Consider the following 21,582-nt stretch of genomic DNA (forward strand, 5'->3'; position numbering starts at 1 on the left):
CACTCCCACCTCAAAAACCCTATAATAAATAGTATTAACCCCTAATCTGCCCTCCCTAACATCGCTGCCACCTAACTTCAAGTATTAACCCCTAATCTGCCGACCGGAGCTCGCCACTACTATAATAAATGTATTATCCCCTAAAGCTAAGTCTAACCTTAACACCCCCCTAAGTTAAATATAATTTAAATCTAACGAAATAAAATAAATATTATTAAATAAATTAATCCTATTTAAAGCTAAATACTTACCTGTAAAATAAACCCTAATATAGCTACAATATAACGAATAATTATATTGTAGCTATTTTAGGATTTTTTTTTTATTTTACAGGCAACTTTGTATTTATTTTAACTCGGTACAATAGCTATTAAATAGTTAATAACTATTTAATAGCTACCTAGTTAAAATAAGTACAAAATTACCTGTAAAATAAATCCTAACCTAAGTTACAATTAAACCTAACACTACACTATCAATAAAGTAATTAACTAAACTACCTACAATTATCTACTAAATTACAAAAAATAAAAAAAGATTACAAGAATTTTAAACTAATTACACCTACTCTAAGCCCCCTAAAAAAATAACAAAGCCCCCCAAAATAAAAAAAAATGCCCTACCCTATTCTAAAATAAAAAGTTAACAGCTCTTTTACCTTACCAGCCCTTAAAAGGGCCTTTTGTGGGGCATGCCCCGAAGAAAACAGCTCTTTTGCATTTAAAAAAAAACATACAATACCCCCCAACATTACAACCCACCACCCACATACCCCTAATCTAACCCACCCAAATCCCCCTTAAAAAACCTAACACTAAGCCCCTGAAGATCTCCCTACCTTATCTTCACCACACCGTGTATCATCGATCTGTCCAGAAGAGGGTCCGAAGTCTTCATCCTATCTGGCAAGAAGAGGTCCAGAAGAGGGTCCGAAGTCTTCATCCTATCCGGCAAGAAGAGGACATCCGGACCGGTAGACATGTTCATCCAGGTGGCGTCTTCTATCTTCGTCCATCCAGCGCGGAGCGGGACCATCTTGAAGCAGCCAACGCGGATCCATCCTCTTCATCCGGCGACTCCCGACAAATGAAGGTTCCTTTAAATGACATCATCCAAGATGGCGTCCCTCGAATTCCGATTGGCTGATATGATTCTATCAGCCAATCGCAATTAAGGTAGGAAAAATCTGATTGGTTGATTGAATCAGCCAATCAGATTCAAGTTCAATCCGATTGGCTGATTGGATCAGCCAATCAGATTGAGCTCGCATTCTATTGGCTGATTGGAAGAGCCATGCATTTGACAAATAAATTTAATATGACAGTAAAAGTCATAGACAAAATTTATCCACCGACCAGAGGGGGAAACAGAAATAAAATGTTACTTAAACAAGAGATGTTTTGGATATATAAATTAAGAACTGTTACCCCCGAAGGTTTAAATAAGGAGTGGGATATGAGTCTTTTCATAGACTAATATTAGTTCATCTTATAATTTTATGATATCATATCATGCTATATGGATCGTTTTATTATTGAAAAAAATATACCTTTAATGTCATCACTAACTATGTTCAGCGTCATGTAATATTAATATGACTATTATTCCAGCACCCATATGGTGCATACGTACTAGGTTAGTTATAGGCATTAGGTTAAGATCTTTCATATTCAGGGTGTCTCCAGCACATTAATGCTATTATTACTGTATCAAAGTTTCTTATGTTTTTTATGCAGTAGGTTCTTTAACATGAAATAACGGAATTATGATGTGGTAACCAATTGTATATTTTCATACTCATATAAACTGGTGTTTGGCTACCTCATGCATACATATTGTTAGATGATCATATTTTATGCTAACATGTTTTTATATCATTGTTTTTTAATCTTTTTGTAAATTGCCTGATTGGACACTGTGCCTTTAAATAGGCCATGTCCGGTCTAAGCAATTATCCCTATGACTAAGTGCTCAGTTGGAGCACGAAACGCGTAAGGGGTTAATACCCTGATCCTACCTGTGTTTTTAACTGATGGAATAAAGTTTTGACTTTTTATTGCAAGCTGGTGTCCCACGAGTGCTGCTTTTTCTTCTTGCTATGCTCTAACAGCTCCCTGGTCATTTAACTTGCTTACAATCTTTCTCTTATAGTTCTTCTGCCCAGAGTGATAGCTCAAATCAATCAAGAACAATCATCTGTAATTTTCATTGCTCCAGGACTTGAAACGCTGATCTGATTCTGATGCCTAGTTCCTCCCTGTAGCTTCTTCCTTTAAGCCACCACCTTCTCTTTCAAGGTCTTTTCTATCTTCAAAATCGTGAGTATTTCAACTTGAAAATGTGGAGATTGTACGTCCAATTCTAAGTAGAGGGTTTTTGTGTTTTTTTTCAGCAGTGGTTGTAGAAACTTTAATTCAAGCTAGAAATCCCGTTCTTAGAAAAATATATAAAACATGTTGGAAAGCTTTTCTGTTCTGGTGCAAGAAGAATGTCTTTTCTACAAAAAGTCAGATTTGGCTCTGTCTGTGTCAAAACTTCCAGACATTCAGGCCTTAGTTAGGATTCATCCTGTTATTAAAGGGCCATGATACCCAAATGTTGAAACACTTGAAAGTGATGCAGTATAGCTGTAAAAAGCTGACTGAAAATATCACCTGAACATCTCTATGTAAAAAAGAAAGATATAATGGGGCCTATTTATCAAGCTCTGTATGGAGCTTGAAGGCCCGTGTTTCTTGCGAGCCTTCAGGCCAGTTATGAAGCAGCACTGAGGCGATGGACAGACATCGCAGGGAATTAAAATGATCCAATACGATCAGGTTGATTGACACCCCCTGCAATGCTGAATGCTGAGAGTGTATTGCTCTCCGAATTCAGCGATGTCTGTCGGACATGATCCACTGATCGGATCATGTCTGACAGTTGATAAATCCGCCCCTTTACCTCAAAATGTCCTAAGTATTCACCCATTGTAAAGGACTTTAAGCAGCAAATCAGTATGTCTGTCCCGGGACCTGCAAGAGAGCGTGCCTCATGCACACTCATATTATTTCCCTATTCAGTTTAAGGAAGTTTACTATGAAATCTCATGACATCACAGTAAAACAGCTCATGACCTCAGCACTGTTGATGCTGATTGGCTGCTGTTATTTCTTCATTTTTTTTTTTCTTTAAACCTCTAGCTGGGCAGTAACTGAAAGTTAACTTTTTACAGAATACTTACTCTGGTGAGCTGAGTAAATTGTGAGGTACAATATCTTCCTTTTTTACACAGAGATTCTCTGGAGATTTTTTCTTGTCAGCTTTTTACAGTTATGCAGCTAATCTCTCTACCATAGATTATACATTTGGTTCTTATAATATTTCAGGTTTCTCCCTTTGAGCCAATGCTTTCTCTAAACATTAAGAATAATTTTTTAAAGGTTTTGCTTCTACTAGAATTGTAATCATCTAGATGAGTTTCTCAGTTATCAGCTTTTTTCGGTGATCCTCCTTATCTTGTTTTTTCCAAGATGAGGCGGTTTTAAGGACAAATCATGATTTATTTCCAAAATATGTTTTCTTCTGATAATATCAGTTAAGAGATTGTAGTTTCTTTTTGTTGTCCTAATCCTTAAAAAAGGGACAGTCTAGTCCAAAACAAACTTTAATTATTCAGACAGGGCATGTAATTTTAAACAATTTTCCAATTTAGTTCTATCACCAATTTTGTCTCCAGCTCTTGTGAGCTGCTGGTGCAATGTTAAATGTGGAGAGACATTTAATAAATAGGCCCCATTGGCTGTCCCTTGGATTTACAGATAAAAGCGGTCATTAAATACGAAAAAAATTATGTTCTAGGACAAATTTCAATAATTTAAAAATAAATCTATTTCTGTCCTATTTGTCGTTGGCTTCCACATTCAGAAAGTACTGTACTGCTAAACAAGCTTTCTCGTGTTTAATGGATGTATAAAGTGATTCTACATCACATGTGATCAAAGGTGTGTTGTTTTCTACCACAATGCCTTCTATTTTTGCTAGAATATCCATGGTCTCTCTCAGGTAGGAGGCTAAGGTGATTACAATATATCTAAGACACATATCCAAAAACTGACTTGCAGGTTCGAATAGGCTGTCTATACTGGAAACTATTGGTCTACCTGGTGACTTGTCATTGTTTTTATGTACCTTGGGGAGCAAATAAAAAGTAGATATCTTAGGTGATGTAACTTTGAGGAAATCCCATTCTTTATTGGTAATGATGTCTTGTAATTTTGCATTCCCTATCAGAGTTTGATATTTGGACAGGAAACTTTCAATTGGATTGGAGAAAATAAGTTTATAGCACTTCTTATCCTTAAGTTGTCTTAAGGCTTCCTTGACATATACTTCCTTATCCCAAATCATACTATTGCCAGCTTTATCTGATGGCTTTATGATGACATCATCCCACCCTTGTATTTCTTGTAATGCTTTTCTCTCTTTACTTGTTAGGTTTTTAGCACAAATATCATCGATTTCTAATAATTATTTGGGAACTACTTTCAAAAAAGCCTCTATCATGGGATATTTTTGTGTATGATGTCAACTATGACTAAATTGTTACATAGAATACTTTGTCGTATAGGACATTCTTACTTTTCCCTGGCTTATGAGTTCTTTATGCGATACACCAATTAACATAACACTAATAGTTGTTATGGTATGATAAATCCTTGTAACTAATTGCATATATAATTATACTTACTATCTAATATAGATGTTTTTTTGTATGAGTTCTTGTGGCTTTTCACAACTTGCCTCTATATACCTCCCCTAAACTAATCATCTAATGCATAGGTGTACACATAAACAATACTTTCTCTCTCTGCGTCCGTCACATAGAGCATGTATGACGATGTTTCTGTTGAATGCTACATAGCTAGCATCAGTGCACCTTATTAGCACTACACTGATTAGCTCACAGATCCGATGTAATGATTTATCTTTATTGTAGATGTAGGTTACATGTACCGCTTTATTCATTTTCGATGTTTATTATTATTATTAGCCAATTACCTTACGTGGGTGTTTAGGGCCTAATCCAATCCGGTCTAAGATGATGACGTATTAACGTCACATATCCTGTCTTGTCCAATTATGGCTTGCTATTTTCTGATAGGCTCCTAAATAGGCATGTGGATTATACTGTCTATTGATTGGTTAAATTAACGCTTTTAAGGGTAGGTCCGATGGCTACCGGGTTCGCCTTTTGAAGAAACTGAGGCAAAATGTGCATCAAGGCGATATTACTCTGTGTATAATGTTTAACTTATGTATATGTGTGAAAAATGTTCCACATATACTTAGCAATAGTCATGGTATAATTTTATTGCCTCTTTGGGGACTGGGTCTTAGGGTATCGTTACTGTATCTGGGACTGTGCCCCCTATCTAAATTACTATTGCTCTGTCTGGTAACTCACTTTATGGTACTGAGTCCTACAACCGTATCTTATATATTTTGGTCTTTTACCCTGTGCTAGCAAGTTTACTATATTGTGCTGTGGTTATTACCCTACGCTTAAGTCAGATGCGTGAAATATGTTCCACAGTGATTTACTATTTGTGAATTTAAACTTCCTCTAACCTCAATACTGTTTATATCTGAGTGGTACTGTAACTTTGAATTAGTGGGACTGTGTCCATATTTCGATATTTATAGTACATACAGTATATGGCCCAGTCTCCTTACTGATATCGAGTTCCCCACCCATACTTGTATTCACTACAGATTATCGTTATACACCTATTTTCTAAATATGTTTTATTTTCTGTTTGAGGGATAATTCCCTATTTTATTTTTCATATTAATAAAAGTTATATTTTATACCTCCATCCCTATTATGTTGTATGTCGTTGACTCCTTTACATTACATTAGCATTTAAGCGAGTGCTCTTTATGGTTTATCTTTCCTGTACATAATATTACTACCATATACAGAGATGGCAGAAGCTCTGTTTATTCCCAAAAATTGTTTGTGACAAGAGATCATAATTTAAGGCGGGAGGAAAGGAGATTTAAATCTCCAGCAATGTAAACGTTCTTCACTGTAAAAGCAATAAAATTGTGGGACTCAATACCTAAGGAGGTAGTAAATGCCAATACCTTAGATACATTTAAAAAATGTTTAGATGCATTTCTGGCTAGAAATAGAATTCAGGGATATGATGTATTAGGGCCTATTTATCATGATGTGAGCGGACATGATCCGATATAGCGGATCATGTCCACTGCTCATCAATAAATTCCGACAGCATACACTCTCAGCATTTATCATTGCACCAGCAGTTCTTGTAAACTGCTGGTGTAATACCGCCCCTGCAGATTCGCAGCCAGATCAGCAGGGGGTGTCAATCAACCCGATTGGGTTGGATTGGGTTGATTTCCGACAATGTCTGTCCGCCGCCTCAGAGCAGGCAGACAGGTTATGGACCAGCAGTCTTTAGACCGCTGCTTCATAACTTGTGTTTCTGAAGGCTCTCCAGAAACACGGGGCATCAAGCTCCATACAGAGCTTGATAAATAGGCCCCATAATGTTAAATGGGTCATCTTTTTTAATTAAATTAATTTAAGCTCAACTGTAAGTAGGTTGAACTCAATGGACTTCTGTCTTTTTTTCAACCTCATCTACTATGTAACTAAAAATAAAAGTTATGAATTTCCTGTGCTCCCCAATATTATTTACCCAAAGATTTTTTCATATTTTATGATATGGCACTAATTACTCCGCCTCTTTTTAAAACCTTTTTACATTTCTTCTTAACTGGTGATAACTCCACAACAAATAATTTTATCCTTTCACGTTTACAAATCTAGTTAGATCAGTTCTGTTATGTTTTATTTTTAGACCAGGGTGTCTGATCTGGGTGGGAAGAGGAAGTCAGAAGTGATTTCACAGAGATTGTTGAATTTTATGAAAGTTGGGTGGTGAGACTGTCTTACCTTTAATAATAGAGGTCTTGACAGGAAGTGGTCCATGCTGTACAGTTGTTGATAAACTACTCAAAGGTGGGGTGAGGCTTGGTTTTCCTGTTTCAGAAATAGTATTCCTTGGGCTTGACACGTAGTTGGTTGGATGTGAGCAATTCTAAAATAACAATAATTGGAGTTTGTTACTTTGTAGCGGACAAAAAGTCTTTAGAGTCCATTTCCAATATCTGAGTATCTTCACATTCTCAAATATTTCTACTAAGGACACTTTCATCAATAAGGTGCGTTCTTGTTTAAGAAAAAAAGAAAAAGTTCCATAGTAAACCATTTAGAAGAGGAAAATATAATGACACTATAAATTCACAGAATCCTATGTCTCACTCTTAGCGCTCTGCATGTTTGCCCCTATTTCTCTAATCCTTCTCATACCTCACTTGATAGTAGTACCCTATTGCTTCTCTCCTAATTTGTGCTTACACTACAACTAGTTTTCATCTTTTATTTCATAAGGTACTGAGAGTCCATGAGCCATTACTCCCGAGATTCAACTCCTGGACAGTAGGAGGAGGCAAAGATACTCAACATTCTACAAGCTTTTAATCCTTCTACCTCTCTGGTATTCCAGTCTTATCTTTTCCTCCACAGGAGGAAGGTGAAGAATTGAGGTGCTCCAGATTCTTGGTTGAAAGGGGTTCTCAGACCAATTTGAGACCTCTCCATTTAGCCTCCTCCTGTTGGGTTGTCATTGTACACCACATATAGCACAAATGTCACAGCACTGGATTAGCTCTTTACTAGAAGCAGACTTTCTGCAGCTGGGTAAGCACAGTAGAATGGGTGCATGAAAGGTAAAGTTTTCACTCACATAGCCCATAGGCTATTAACAGGTAAACTGTCTCAAGTACATCATAGGCAGAGGGCATACAAAGTTTAACAGGCTTACACCACCATTGTATCATAGACTTTTTACACATGGGCTGGATTACAAGTGGATCACTATTTAGTTATTTCGCTCACGTGCAAACACCGCTTGAAGTACAATTTTAACATGGGCCAGTTAGCATGTGTATTACAAGTTGAAAGTAGCTTCATAAATTTGGATATTATGACTGTTAACTTCTTCTATAGACTTCAATGGAACATGCTTTCAAAAAACCTAACACATCACTCACGACTAACCTGACACCCCGTTAGACCTACAGTGCTAAAGCCGTAGGTAGCTATGAATATTTAACATTCCAATGTCCGTCACATATAAAGTCTCCCTTATTCAGCACCCTAGTATTGCCCCAACAATCAACGATATTCAAATCCTACAGATAGATCAGACAGGTGTATAATATAATCAATCATTTATGAGTACAAAAGTCAATTGCATATACTTGTAAAAGGGCCTAAGAAACTATGTTTAATGGTCACCACTGATATAACGTAAATCTAGGTGTGGGCCCAGTCTTTTAGCAGCTGGAGTTCATTAGCAGTCTCAATATATATCCACAACGTTGCTGCAAAAACTGTGACTCAATTCCAAATGATATTTCTAAAATTCAACTACTTCACACATATTAACACATACAGTATATTTGTATATAAGCATATACATACTGTATATATTTACTAAGAACACACAGTTTCCATAGACCTCACTCCCGCCAAATTTAAAGCCCCAAAACTGCCTAGTGCACTTATTTTGTTTTAAGTTAAATTACTACTACTATAATGCCTCTATTTTGAGGACATTTGGGGCACTTTTAGAAAAATACCCAGAGATCTAATCTGCAGTTAATTTTCTGAGCATTAATTGCTACCGCAAGCTCACAGTAGCAATAAACAACCTCTTATAATGACCGGTTATATATATCGCGCACCCGCAAACGGGCACATTTACTCGTTATCTTGTGCACAATCATTTAGCGCTCCATTTGTAAATTAGTCCTAAGTGTGCAAAATAATTATGTCTAAAAAAAAAACATTGTATGCTCCCTTATTAAAAAATAGTTTATTGCTACAAAATGCTAACCATCATCTAAGCCTTCAGTGAGTCATTATCTCTTTGCTGGGGGTGTGTTAATATAGGTGTGTATATATGTATTCATGGGTATTTATGTGTTTATAGGTGTATATATGTTTGAAAAATGGCGCCAATAGACTTGCTCAACACAAGGTTATCATAAACCTTCAATTTGTAATAAGAGCAATATCTGATAAACGCAGTAAACCCAGGTGCAGTAAAACAAGGTATGCCTGTATATACTGTGTGTGTATGTGTGTGTGTATATATATATATATATATATATATATATATATATATACCCCAACAGATGAATGCTCTCAACAACATTTGTAACATTTTGTAAATGTGTAACAATTAGTAAATTGTAACATTTTTGGAGATATAATCCCCTTCATCAGCATGCTGATGAAGGGGATTATATCTCAGAAAACGTTACAATAAATTTTGTTGTTTTTTGTGCAAGTCTTGTGAGTGCATTCGTCTGTTGGTATATTTGATTATATTTTTGCACCCAGGAAGCTGGCATTTGGTGGGTTGGTCTGAAGATTGGATTGCATATATATAATAAAAAGAATATTTTCTTCTATATGAAGAACATAGGAATTTAAAGTATTAATAACTACCATCGGGTTTAGCGCACAGGAAGAGTTAGTTTACTCCTGTCAGGATTTGCACATATGTATGTGCACTAAACCCGACAGGAGTTATATTAGGGTGTTATGTATTTATTTATATAAAATACTGAAAAATATTATTAAGAAAAATAAATATTACAAAGGTTCTTAAAATTTATAATGAATAATTACAATTTCTTTCATATAATGGTTATAGTCTGTAGGGTGCATAACATGTGGGATATAGTTACCACCACTAGGAGGAGGCCAAGAACCCACACAAGAGCTTAAATTCCCTACCATCTCTCCTCAGTTCTGTTCTTGGCCTCTAAGGAGAAGATTGAGAATAGAGGTGTTCCAGCACCTTGCGTATGGATTAATGTTTGGGAGCTAAGAACAATGTGAGACCGTTTGTCTCTGGGACATATAATTCACAAAGAAGACAGAAGAGATTTCCAGCAAGCTGAATGATACAAGGACATAGGAATACCCTATTATATGCGCTGTATCTCCCTAGGGATTTCAGCCATAACTACCCTCAGGCGTCGGGCGTCGCAGGGACATATCCCTCAGCCTCCCCTTGTGGAATAATGGTATTTCCTCAGATATCTTCTGCTGTACTTTTATAAGCACTGGAGGGGCTCTCTATTGGATACTAATGCAGTTTGGTGACTGGTAAGCTTGTGGAGGGCTTCAACTTCAGGTAAGCCACATACCATAGCACAGACACAACGGACAGGCTATTAGAAGATACTCTGATGCAGGTGCAGCATATCCAGGGGGCTTAGCCTGCTCTCCCACTGACTTTTTTCTGCTCAATTCAGATTTCTAGCTGCCCTACATCACTCAAGAGGACACTCTAAGACAAATAACACCCCTTTTAACATATTTTAAAAAATAGGTGTACGGCCCATTATGAAAATTATGTTTATGGGGTATGTTTTGTAATTTTTGCACTAAAATTTTCAGGTTGGTAACCTCCCCCCCCCCCCCCCCCATCGCTTTTTTTTTTCCTATTTACTCCGGAGCTGCAGCTGGGGAGGAAAAGGCCTTTGAATCATCTGTCTGCGTTTTGCTTCAGAAATCTGTCTCAAATTGTGATCCTGTCACTGGAGGGAGTGAGTGCCCATGCAGAAACTGCCAGGGGCTCACTTGGGAGCTTTTTATCAGTCTGTCTATTATAGAGCTTAGGTATAACCTTACCCTTACTTTGCAGGTGTACGGGGTGTAACTTAGCTAGTGTAGAGGGTCCTCTACCATTTCATTTTATCACCGTATGGGTGTTGTTTCATTCTCTGATATACAGAGGCGTAACTAGAAACCACAGGGCCCAGGTGCAAGAATCTAAGAAGGGCCCCCCCACCACCCCTCCCCCTCCAAAAAAGGTGAATTTAATACATATATATATATTTTTTACATTTAACACATAAAAACATGTGAATCAGATTACATGTCTGCAAAAGGAGGTACCCTGTGCCCACAGTCTGTGAGATGATCTGACCCCCTATTACTTATATAGTGACACTATTTAACCCCCCAGTACTGTATATAGTAAGTTAGTGAAAGAGTCTGTAATCTGCCGGTGAGATGGCTGGCCTGACCCTACCCGCCCCAGTACTTTATAAAGTGACCACAGTAGACAGTGACATGGTCCACCCCCCATACTGTATATAGTGGTACTGTATAGTGACACTGTTTACCCCCCCCCCATGCTGTAGTAACAAGGTCTGTAATTTTCTGGTTCCACAAAAATACACAAACACACATACTACATGCATAAATACACACACAGTCCCATACACACACACACACACAAACACATAAACACCAATGGGTAAAACATAAACACTAATCCCTGTAGTCATGTGTCAGGAGATTCTCTGTCCCTTTACGGAGTTGCTTTACATCTCTTGTTCTGATTGGACATGCCTCCTTTAAATCAGGTGTTCAACTTAGATACTTTGCTCAGTATTGTTCAAGCCTAACATAAGATAGGTGATATACAAGCCTACTCTAGAACTACAACTAAAATTATACATTGACCTTTTGTTTCCTCCTTTTCTAGTCAAATTACTGCTCTACAAAGAATTTGCTATACAGTTGCAGTGGGACTCACTCACCGGAGGGGAATTCTGAGATTTCCAGTCACCCTTCATATACAATTTGGATTACAATAACAAGCTTATTTAAAAGACGTACTTACTGAAAGTTATCTTCATCCAAGTAAGCTTTTCCCTCTTTGTTTTCTAACAAGCTTTGCAACATTCGGACTCGCAGAGTGAGTGCTGATACGTAACTTCCGCTTTACGCTGCTGCCCGCACAATCACTGAGAGCTGGGACTGAGAGGAGAACAACGCAGCACTCGCAACACAGAAAACCCAGATACTGTCTTGGACTAATTTGTGGAGTTATTACCAATTCTTGTAATACAGTTTTGGGGATACAATTGTTGAACTCTGTGTTATTAAATCTGGACCGAAGTTTAAACGAACATTTCACTGAACCCTATGAGTTACTTCCTCCGTTGTAAAGCTTATGTGATTGGAATATAAGATCCAAGTACAGTTTAATTTCAGACACTAACTTAATCAATCACTGCACTAAATCTCAGCAAATGCTTAACCACTGAAATAATTACTTGATCTCTGACTACAGTTATATTTACTTTCCTCAAATTACTTAACCAGTGTAACATATACTGGGATAAGTATAAACTGAGTAACCCTCACCACTCAAATAGGTTTCTCTCTCTCCATAGAGGAATTAATACAAGTGGTGAATACAAACACAAATTTATAACTGAACTGCAGTTGTGTTCCACTCACAGATATTAGTGAACTGTAACATAACATAATACTGAGCCCAATAAAAATATGGAACCAGCAGAGTTGCCACAAGTTGTATTCAATCTAACACAGAAAGTGGATCAGTTAGCACAAGGGTTACATGATATGCAAATTGAGAATGTTGCTTTAAGAACTGTAATCAGGGACTCTATTGCTGTTAGGGCTCATCAAGCAGAAATACTACCAGAACCTAAAATATCTATGCCAGATACTTTCTCTGGAAACAGGAAAAATTACAGACAATTCAAAAACGCTTGCCATCTGTTATTTCAAATGAAACCACGCACTTACCCCACTGAGAGAGTGAAAGTACTAACAACAATTTCTTTCCTCAGAGGAGAACCCAGGAATTGGGCCGACCGGTTCTTTGAAACCGATGACTCCATATTAGGTTCACTTGACGCTTCTTTTCAGCAATGGATGAACTTTTTCAGGACACTGATATTCAACTCACTGCTGAAACTTCCATGAGAGGCCTCAAACAAGGCAAAAGGCCTGTGGAGGAGTATATCTCCGATTTCAAACAATTCGCCTCTGACACGCTCTGGAGTCCTATAGCCTTAAGGAACCAGTTTCGTTTAGGCCTGTCTGAGGCCTTGAAAGACGAATTCGCCCGGATTGAATTGCCCAAATCTCTTGATGATTTCATGAGAACCGCTACTCAGATTGATCGCCGCTTAAGAGAAAGAAAGGCAGAACGATATACCACAGATTTAAAGGTAAAGAGTAACACTCCTACTTACCAGAGTAGTTCATCCATGCACAGCAAACCTCAAAGCGAGCCCATGGAGATTGGGATATTAAGAGGTCCTCTCAGTTCAGAAGAAAGACACAGAAGAAAAATAAAAAACCTTTGTATGTACTGCGCAAATCCATCACATACCGTTCAGGACTGTACAGTATTGATGAGAACAAAGAAATGTAAGTCTTCGGATTTTTTTACCTCTTTGCTATCTTTACCAAGACCTAATGACTCTTACTGTACCTTGTCTCTCTCCTTACAGCTGGAACAAAACAGGCTGATGATTGATAACGCCATAATTGATTCCGGGGCATCAGGGAACTACATTGATGAACATTATTGTCTATCTAACAAGATACCCCTGATAACGAAGAGAGTACCCATACCCATTAGAGTCATTGATGGTTCATCAATGGTTTCAGGACCGGTTACACAAGAAACTGTACCTATGTTTGTTAATGTATTTGGTCATACTGAAAAGTTATCTTTTGATGTTTTACCCTCACCCCATTTTACTTTGGTACTAGGTTTGAAGTGGCTGAAACTTCACAACCCCACTATTGTGTGGTCCCCATTCAAAATAAATTTCCTTTCTGATTATTGCAGACAAACATGTTTCCATAGTCACTCATTATTACACCTTGATTCTCAAACTGACGTTATTCCTACTGAATTCAAAGATTTCTTGGATGTCTTTAGCAAAACAGAAGCAGAGAGCTTGCCTCCACACAGGGTATATGACTGCCCTATCGAGTTGCAACCAGGTGCCAGAATTCCTTATGGACACCTCTATCCCTTAAGCAATCCAGAATTGGAACATCTAAAGGAATATTTACAGGAAAATCTTAGGAAGGGTTTTATCAGAAGTTTTACATCTCCTGCTGGAGCTGGCTTTTTTTTTGTTCGCAACAAAGACTCCACTCTTAGACCCATAATTGACTACCGTGAGCTCAATAAAATTACTATTAAAAATCGCTATCCATTGCCCCTCATTCCTGAGATGATAGAGAGACTATCTGAAGCAACCATATTCTCCAAATTGGACCTCAGAGGGGCGTACAACCTAATCCGTATCAAGGAAGGGCAAGAGTGGCTTACGGCATTCATGACTAGGTACGGTCTCTTCGAGTACCTAGTAATGCCGTTTGGGCTATGTAATGCCCCCGCCATGTTCCAACATTTCATAAATGATGTGTTCCGTGATTTGTTGGATGTGTGCGTAGTCATTTATTTGGATGATATTCTTATTTATTCCAATAACATGCAAGATCACATAAAGCACGTAAGATGGGTTCTATCCCGTCTTAGAGTTCATAAATTATATGCTAAACCCAAGAAGTGTAAGTTCCATTCCAACCAAGTCTCCTTCTTGGGGTATAACATCTCCCCCCAAGGTATCCAAATGCAAATGGAAAAAGTCACTTCTGTACAAGATTGGCCAGAACCGAAATCAAAGAAAGAATTACAGAGATTCCTGGGTTTTTCCAACTATTATAGGAAATGTATAAAGAACTTCTCCACGGTGGTCAAACCTTTAACGAGATTAACTGGTTCGTCTTCTTCCTTTCTTTGGGGTTCAGAAGCTAAAAAGGCATTCGATTTACTAAAGAAACGTTTTACTACCGCTCCCATTCTACGGTTCCCTAACCCTCAACTTCAATATACTTTGGAAGTAGACTCATCAGATTATGCTATAGGGGCAGTTCTCTCCCAACAAACTTCCCTAAAGGAACCTCTCCATCCCATTTCATATTATTCCAAAACAATGTCTCCCGCTGAAAAGAATTATGCAATAGGTGACAAGGAACTGTTGGCCATCCGTCGTTCTCTGGAACATTGGCGACATCTCCTCGAAGGTACTAAATTACCAATCAATATTTACACTGATCATAAGAATTTGCAATATCTCCAGACTAACAAAACCCTTTCCGCTCGTCAAGTTCGTTGGAGTCTATACTTCGACCGGTTCAACTTCAACATAATCTACAGGCCTGCAGCAAAGAATGGGAAGGCCGACGCTCTATCACGCTGTCCTGACAGACCTATGGATAATGCCACCAGATCCTCTATCTTCCCTTCAGAATGTTTCATTGGAGTAACTACTTCTGTACTCACAGAACTTAGAACATATTATAAGGAAAACCCTCAACCTCCCGTACTGAACCTTTTAAAAACTTCAGGCTTATACTATCACGGTGAGAAACTTTACTTGCCTGACCATTTAAGAATGCAGGTAATTAAGTTTGCCCATGACTCTCCTTTATCCGGGCACCCTGGTATTCAACGAACCTTAGAACACTTAAAACTGAGTTTTTGGTGGCCAGACATGAAAACTTCTATTCGAGATTATGTGATCACATGTAAGGTATGTGCTACATCAAAACCCGAAAGAAAAGCTCCCTATGGGTTGTTAATGCCACTTCCAGTCCCACAAAGACCTTGGCAACATGTGTCAATGGACCTCATTGTCGATCTACCTCCTTCCAATAATCAGACCACCATTTTCGTCGTCATTGACATATTTACTAAAATGGCTCATTTTGTACCATATCACAAGACTCCCACCTCGTCAGAAACTGCTCATCTCTTTATTGACAACATAGTCAAACTTCATGGCATACCCCCAATTTTAACAACAGATAGGGGTACTCAATTTACTTCTCAATTCTGGACGAAATTATGTGAATTAACCCAAATAGACCACAGATTCACCACCTCATTCCACCCACAAACCAACGGACAATCCGAAAGACTGAACCAACTCCGTGAATACCTCAACAAAGATGACACCCTTTTTTGCGAATTATGCTTACCATCCTGATTTTACCTTGTCAACAAACGGTTCCCCTGACTCTCCACTGGTTGATGACTTATGTAATACCTTGCAGGAAAATTTTAAACATATCAAAGAGAACATTACTACGATCTCCGTAGGAGAAAACCACCTGCATATGCCATAGGGGACTTAGTCTGGCTTTCGACTAAAAACTTAAAACTTCAAATTCCTTCCAAGAAATTGGCTACCCTTTTCATTGGACCTTTTCCTATTGAAAAGATCATTAATGAGAATGCCATTAGACTACAACTACCTTCTTCCATCAAGATTCATCCTACAGTACACGTCTCTTTAGTGAAACCCTATGTCAAAACTAGAGATCAAGATTTGTTGTTACCTCCCACTGTCCCGAACCTCGCTGATGATGAGTACAAGGTCGAAACTATATTGGATTCTAGATATCATAAAGGCATCATACAGTATTTAGTGAGGTGGAAGAACTTCTCTTCAGATGATGACTCCTGGGAACCGATATCTAACCTTAACTCTCCCCGCCTACTCTCAATTTTTCATCGCCGACATCCAGATCGTCCGCGTCCTCTCGCTGTGGAACAGCGCCCTTGAGAGGGGGATTATGTCAGGAGATTCTCTGTCCCTTTAAGGAGTTGCTTTACATCTCTTGTTCTGATTGGACATGCCTCCTTTAAATCAGGTGTTCAAATTAGATACTTTGCTCAGTATTGTTCAAGCCTAACATAAGATAGGTGATATACAAGCCTACTCTAGAACTACAACTAAAATTATACATTGACCTTTTGTTTCCTCCTTTTCTAGTCAAATTACTGCTCTACAAAGAATTTGCTATACAGTTGCAGTGGGACTCACTCGCCGGAGGGGAATTCTGAGATTTCCAGTCACCCTTCATATACAATTTGGATTACAATAACAAGCTTATTTAAAAGACGTACTTACTGAAAGTTGTCTTCATCCAAGTAAGCTTTTCCCTCTTTGTTTTCTAACAAGCTTTGCAACATTCGGACTCGCAGAGTGAGTGCCGATACGTCACTTCCGCTTTACGCTGCAGCCCGCACAATCACTGAGAGCTGGGACTGAGAGGAGAACAACGCAGCACTCGCAACACAGAAAACCCAGGTACTGTCTTGGACTAATTTGGGGAGTTATTACCAATTCTTGTAATACAGTTTTGGGGATACAATTGTTGAACTCTGTGTTATTAAATCTGGACCGAAGTTTAAACGAACATTTCACTGAACCCTATGAGTTACTTCCTCCGTTGTAAAGCTTATGTGATTGGAATATAAGATCCAAGTACAGTTTAATTTCAGACACTAACTTAATCAATCACTGCACTAAATCTCAGCAAATGCTTAACCACTGAAATAATTACTTGATCTCTGACAACAGTTATATTTACTTTCCTCAAATTACTTAACCAGTGTAACATATACTGGGATAAGTATAAACTGAGTAACCCTCACCACTCAAATAGGTTTCTCTCTCTCCATAGAGGAATTAATACAAGTGGTGAATACAAACACAAATTTATAACTGAACTGCAGTTGTGTTCCACTCACAGATATTAGTGAACTGTAACATAACATAATACTGAGCCCAATAAAAATATGGAACCAGCAGAGTTGCCACAAGTTGTATTCAATCTAACACAGAAAGTGGATCAGTTAGCACAAGGGTTACATGATATGCAAATTGAGAATGTTGCTTTAAGAACTGTAATCAGGGACTCTATTGCTGTTAGGGCTCATCAAGCAGAAATACTACCAGAACCTAAAATATCTATGCCAGATACTTTCTCTGGAAACAGGAAAAATTACAGACAATTCAAAAACGCTTGCCATCTGTTATTTCAAATTAAACCACGCACTTACCCCACTGAGAGAGTGAAAGTACTAACAACAATTTCTTTCCTCAGAGGAGAACCCAGGAATTGGGCCGACCGGTTCTTTGAAACCGATGACTCCATATTAGGTTCACTTGACGCTTTCTTTTCAGCAATGGATGAACTTTTTCAGGACACTGATATTCAACTCACTGCTGAAACTTCCATGAGAGGCCTCAAACAAGGCAAAAGGCCTGTGGAGGAGTATATCTCCGATTTCAAACAATTCGCCTCTGACACGCTCTGGAGTCCTATAGCCTTAAGGAACCAGTTTCGTTTAGGCCTGTCTGAGGCCTTGAAAGACGAATTCGCCCCGGATTGAATTGCCCAAATCTCTTGATGATTTCATGAGAACCGCTACTCAGATTGATCGCCGCTTAAGAGAAAGAAAGGCAGAACGATATACCACAGATTTAAAGGTAAAGAGTAACACTCCTACTTACCAGAGTAGTTCATCCATGCACAGAAAACCTCAAAGCGAGCCCATGGAGATTGGGATATTAAGAGGTCCTCTCAGTTCAGAAGAAAGACACAGAAGAAAAATAAAAAACCTTTGTATGTACTGCGCAAATCCATCACATACCGTTCAGGACTGTACAGTATTGATGAGAACAAAGAAATGTAAGTCTTCGGATTTTTTTACCTCTTTGCTATCTTTACCAAGACCTAATGACTCTTACTGTACCTTGTCTCTCTCCTTACAGCTGGAACAAAACAGGCTGATGATTGATAACGCCATAATTGATTCCGGGGCATCAGGGAACTACATTGATGAACATTATTGTCTATCTAACAAGATACCCCTGATAACGAAGAGAGTACCCATACCCATTAGAGTCAAAGATGGTTCATCAATGGTTTCAGGACCGGTTACACAAGAAACTGTACCTATGTTTGTTAATGTATTTGGTCATACTGAAAAGTTATCTTTTGATGTTTTACCCTCACCCCATTTTACTTTGGTACTAGGTTTGAAGTGGCTGAAACTTCACAACCCCACTATTGTGTGGTCCCCATTCAAAATAAATTTCCTTTCTGATTATTGCAGACAAACATGTTTCCATAGTCACTCATTATTACACCTTGATTCTCAAACTGACGTTATTCCTACTGAATTCAAAGATTTCCTGGATGTCTTTAGCAAAACAGAAGCAGAGAGCTTGCCTCCACACAGGGTATATGACTGCCCTATCGAGTTGCAACCAGGTGCCAGAATTCCTTATGGACACCTCTATCCCTTAAGCAATCCAGAATTGGAACATCTAAAGGAATATTTACAGGAAAATCTTAGGAAGGGTTTTATCAGAAGTTTTACATCTCCTGCTGGAGCTGGCTTTTTTTTTGTTCGCAACAAAGACTCCACTCTTAGACCCATAATTGACTACCGTGAGCTCAATAAAATTACTATTAAAAATCGCTATCCATTGCCCCTCATTCCTGAGATGATAGAGAGACTATCTGAAGCAACCATATTCTCCAAATTGGACCTCAGAGGGGCGTACAACCTAATCCGTATCAAGGAAGGGCAAGAGTGGCTTACGGCATTCATGACTAGGTACGGTCTCTTCGAGTACCTAGTAATGCCGTTTGGGCTATGTAATGCCCCCGCCATGTTCCAACATTTCATAAATGATGTGTTCCGTGATTTGTTGGATGTGTGCGTAGTCATTTATTTGGATGATATTCTTATTTATTCCAATAACATGCAAGATCACATAAAGCACGTAAGATGGGTTCTATCCCGTCTTAGAGTTCATAAATTATATGCTAAACCCGAGAAGTGTAAGTTCCATTCCAACCAAGTCTCCTTCTTGGGGTATAACATCTCCCCCCAAGGTATCCAAATGCAAATGGAAAAAGTCACTTCTGTACAAGATTGGCCAGAACCGAAATCAAAGAAAGAATTACAGAGATTCCTGGGTTTTTTCAACTATTATAGGAAATGTATAAAGAACTTCTCCACGGTGGTCAAACCTTTAACGAGATTAACTGGTTCGTCTTCTTCCTTTCTTTGGGGTTCAGAAGCTAAAAAGGCATTCGATTTACTAAAGAAACGTTTTACTACTGCTCCCATTCTACGGTTCCCTAACCCTCAACTTCAATATACTTTGGAAGTAGACTCATCAGATTATGCTATAGGGGCAGTTCTCTCCCAACAAACTTCCCTAAAGGAACCTCTCCATCCCATTTCATATTATTCCAAAACAATGTCTCCCGCTGAAAAGAATTATGCAATAGGTGACAAGGAACTGTTGGCCATCCGTCGTTCTCTGGAACATTGGCGACATCTCCTCGAAGGTACTAAATTACCAATCAATATTTACACTGATCATAAGAATTTGCAATATCTCCAGACTAACAAAACCCTTTCCGCTCGTCAAGTTCGTTGGAGTCTATACTTCGACCGGTTCAACTTCAACATAATCTACAGGCCTGCAGCAAAGAATGGGAAGGCCGACGCTCTATCACGCTGTCCTGACAGACCTATGGATAATGCCACCAGATCCTCTATCTTCCCTTCAGAATGTTTCATTGGAGTAACTACTTCTGTACTCACAGAACTTAGAACATATTATAAGGAAAACCCTCAACCTCCCGTACTGAACCTTTTAAAAACTTCAGGCTTATACTATCACGGTGAGAAACTTTACTTGCCTGACCATTTAAGAATGCAGGTAATTAAGTTTGCCCATGACTCTCCTTTATCCGGGCACCCTGGTATTCAACGAACCTTAGAACACTTAAAACTGAGTTTTTGGTGGCCAGACATGAAAACTTCTATTCGAGATTATGTGATCACATGTAAGGTATGTGCTACATCAAAACCCGAAAGAAAAGCTCCCTATGGGTTGTTAATGCCACTTCCAGTCCCACAAAGACCTTGGCAACATGTGTCAATGGACCTCATTGTCGATCTACCTCCTTCCAATAATCAGACCACCATTTTCGTCGTCATTGACATATTTACTAAAATGGCTCATTTTGTACCATATCACAAGACTCCCACCTCGTCAGAAACTGCTCATCTCTTTATTGACAACATAGTCAAACTTCACGGCATACCCCCAATTTTAACAACAGATAGGGGTACTCAATTTACTTCTCAATTCTGGACGAAATTATGTGAATTAACCCAAATAGACCACAGATTCACCACCTCATTCCACCCACAAACCAACGGACAATCCGAAAGACTGAACCAACTCCGTGAATACCTCAACAAAGATGACACCCTTTTTTGCGAATTATGCTTACCATCCTGATTTTACCTTGTCAACAAACGGTTCCCCTGACTCTCCACTGGTTGATGACTTATGTAATACCTTGCAGGAAAATTTTAAACATATCAAAGAGAACATTACTACGATCTCCGTAGGAGAAAACCACCTGCATATGCCATAGGGGACTTAGTCTGGCTTTCGACTAAAAACTTAAAACTTCAAATTCCTTCCAAGAAATTGGCTACCCTTTTCATTGGACCTTTTCCTATTGAAAAGATCATTAATGAGAATGCCATTAGACTACAACTACCTTCTTCCATCAAGATTCATCCTACAGTACACGTCTCTTTAGTGAAACCCTATGTCAAAACTAGAGATCAAGATTTGTTGTTACCTCCCACTGTCCCGAACCTCGCTGATGATGAGTACAAGGTCGAAACTATATTGGATTCTAGATATCATAAAGGCATCATACAGTATTTAGTGAGGTGGAAG

General features: G+C 38.5%; 1 protein-coding gene across 1 annotated transcript in view; it reads right to left on the bottom strand.

Moving 5' to 3' along the window:
• Positions 1-21,582, bottom strand: part of ADGRD2 (adhesion G protein-coupled receptor D2) — a 677,900-nt gene that overhangs the window by 249,459 nt on the left and 406,859 nt on the right. Inside the window, exon 20 of the mRNA XM_053695488.1 lies at positions 6,968-7,112. Coding sequence (XP_053551463.1) covers positions 6,968-7,112 — 145 coding nt within the window. The remainder of the gene's footprint in view (positions 1-6,967; positions 7,113-21,582) is intronic.

Source organism: Bombina bombina, chromosome 12, assembly GCF_027579735.1.
Source record: "Bombina bombina isolate aBomBom1 chromosome 12, aBomBom1.pri, whole genome shotgun sequence".
In the NCBI taxonomy this organism is placed as follows: Eukaryota; Metazoa; Chordata; class Amphibia; order Anura; family Bombinatoridae; genus Bombina; species Bombina bombina.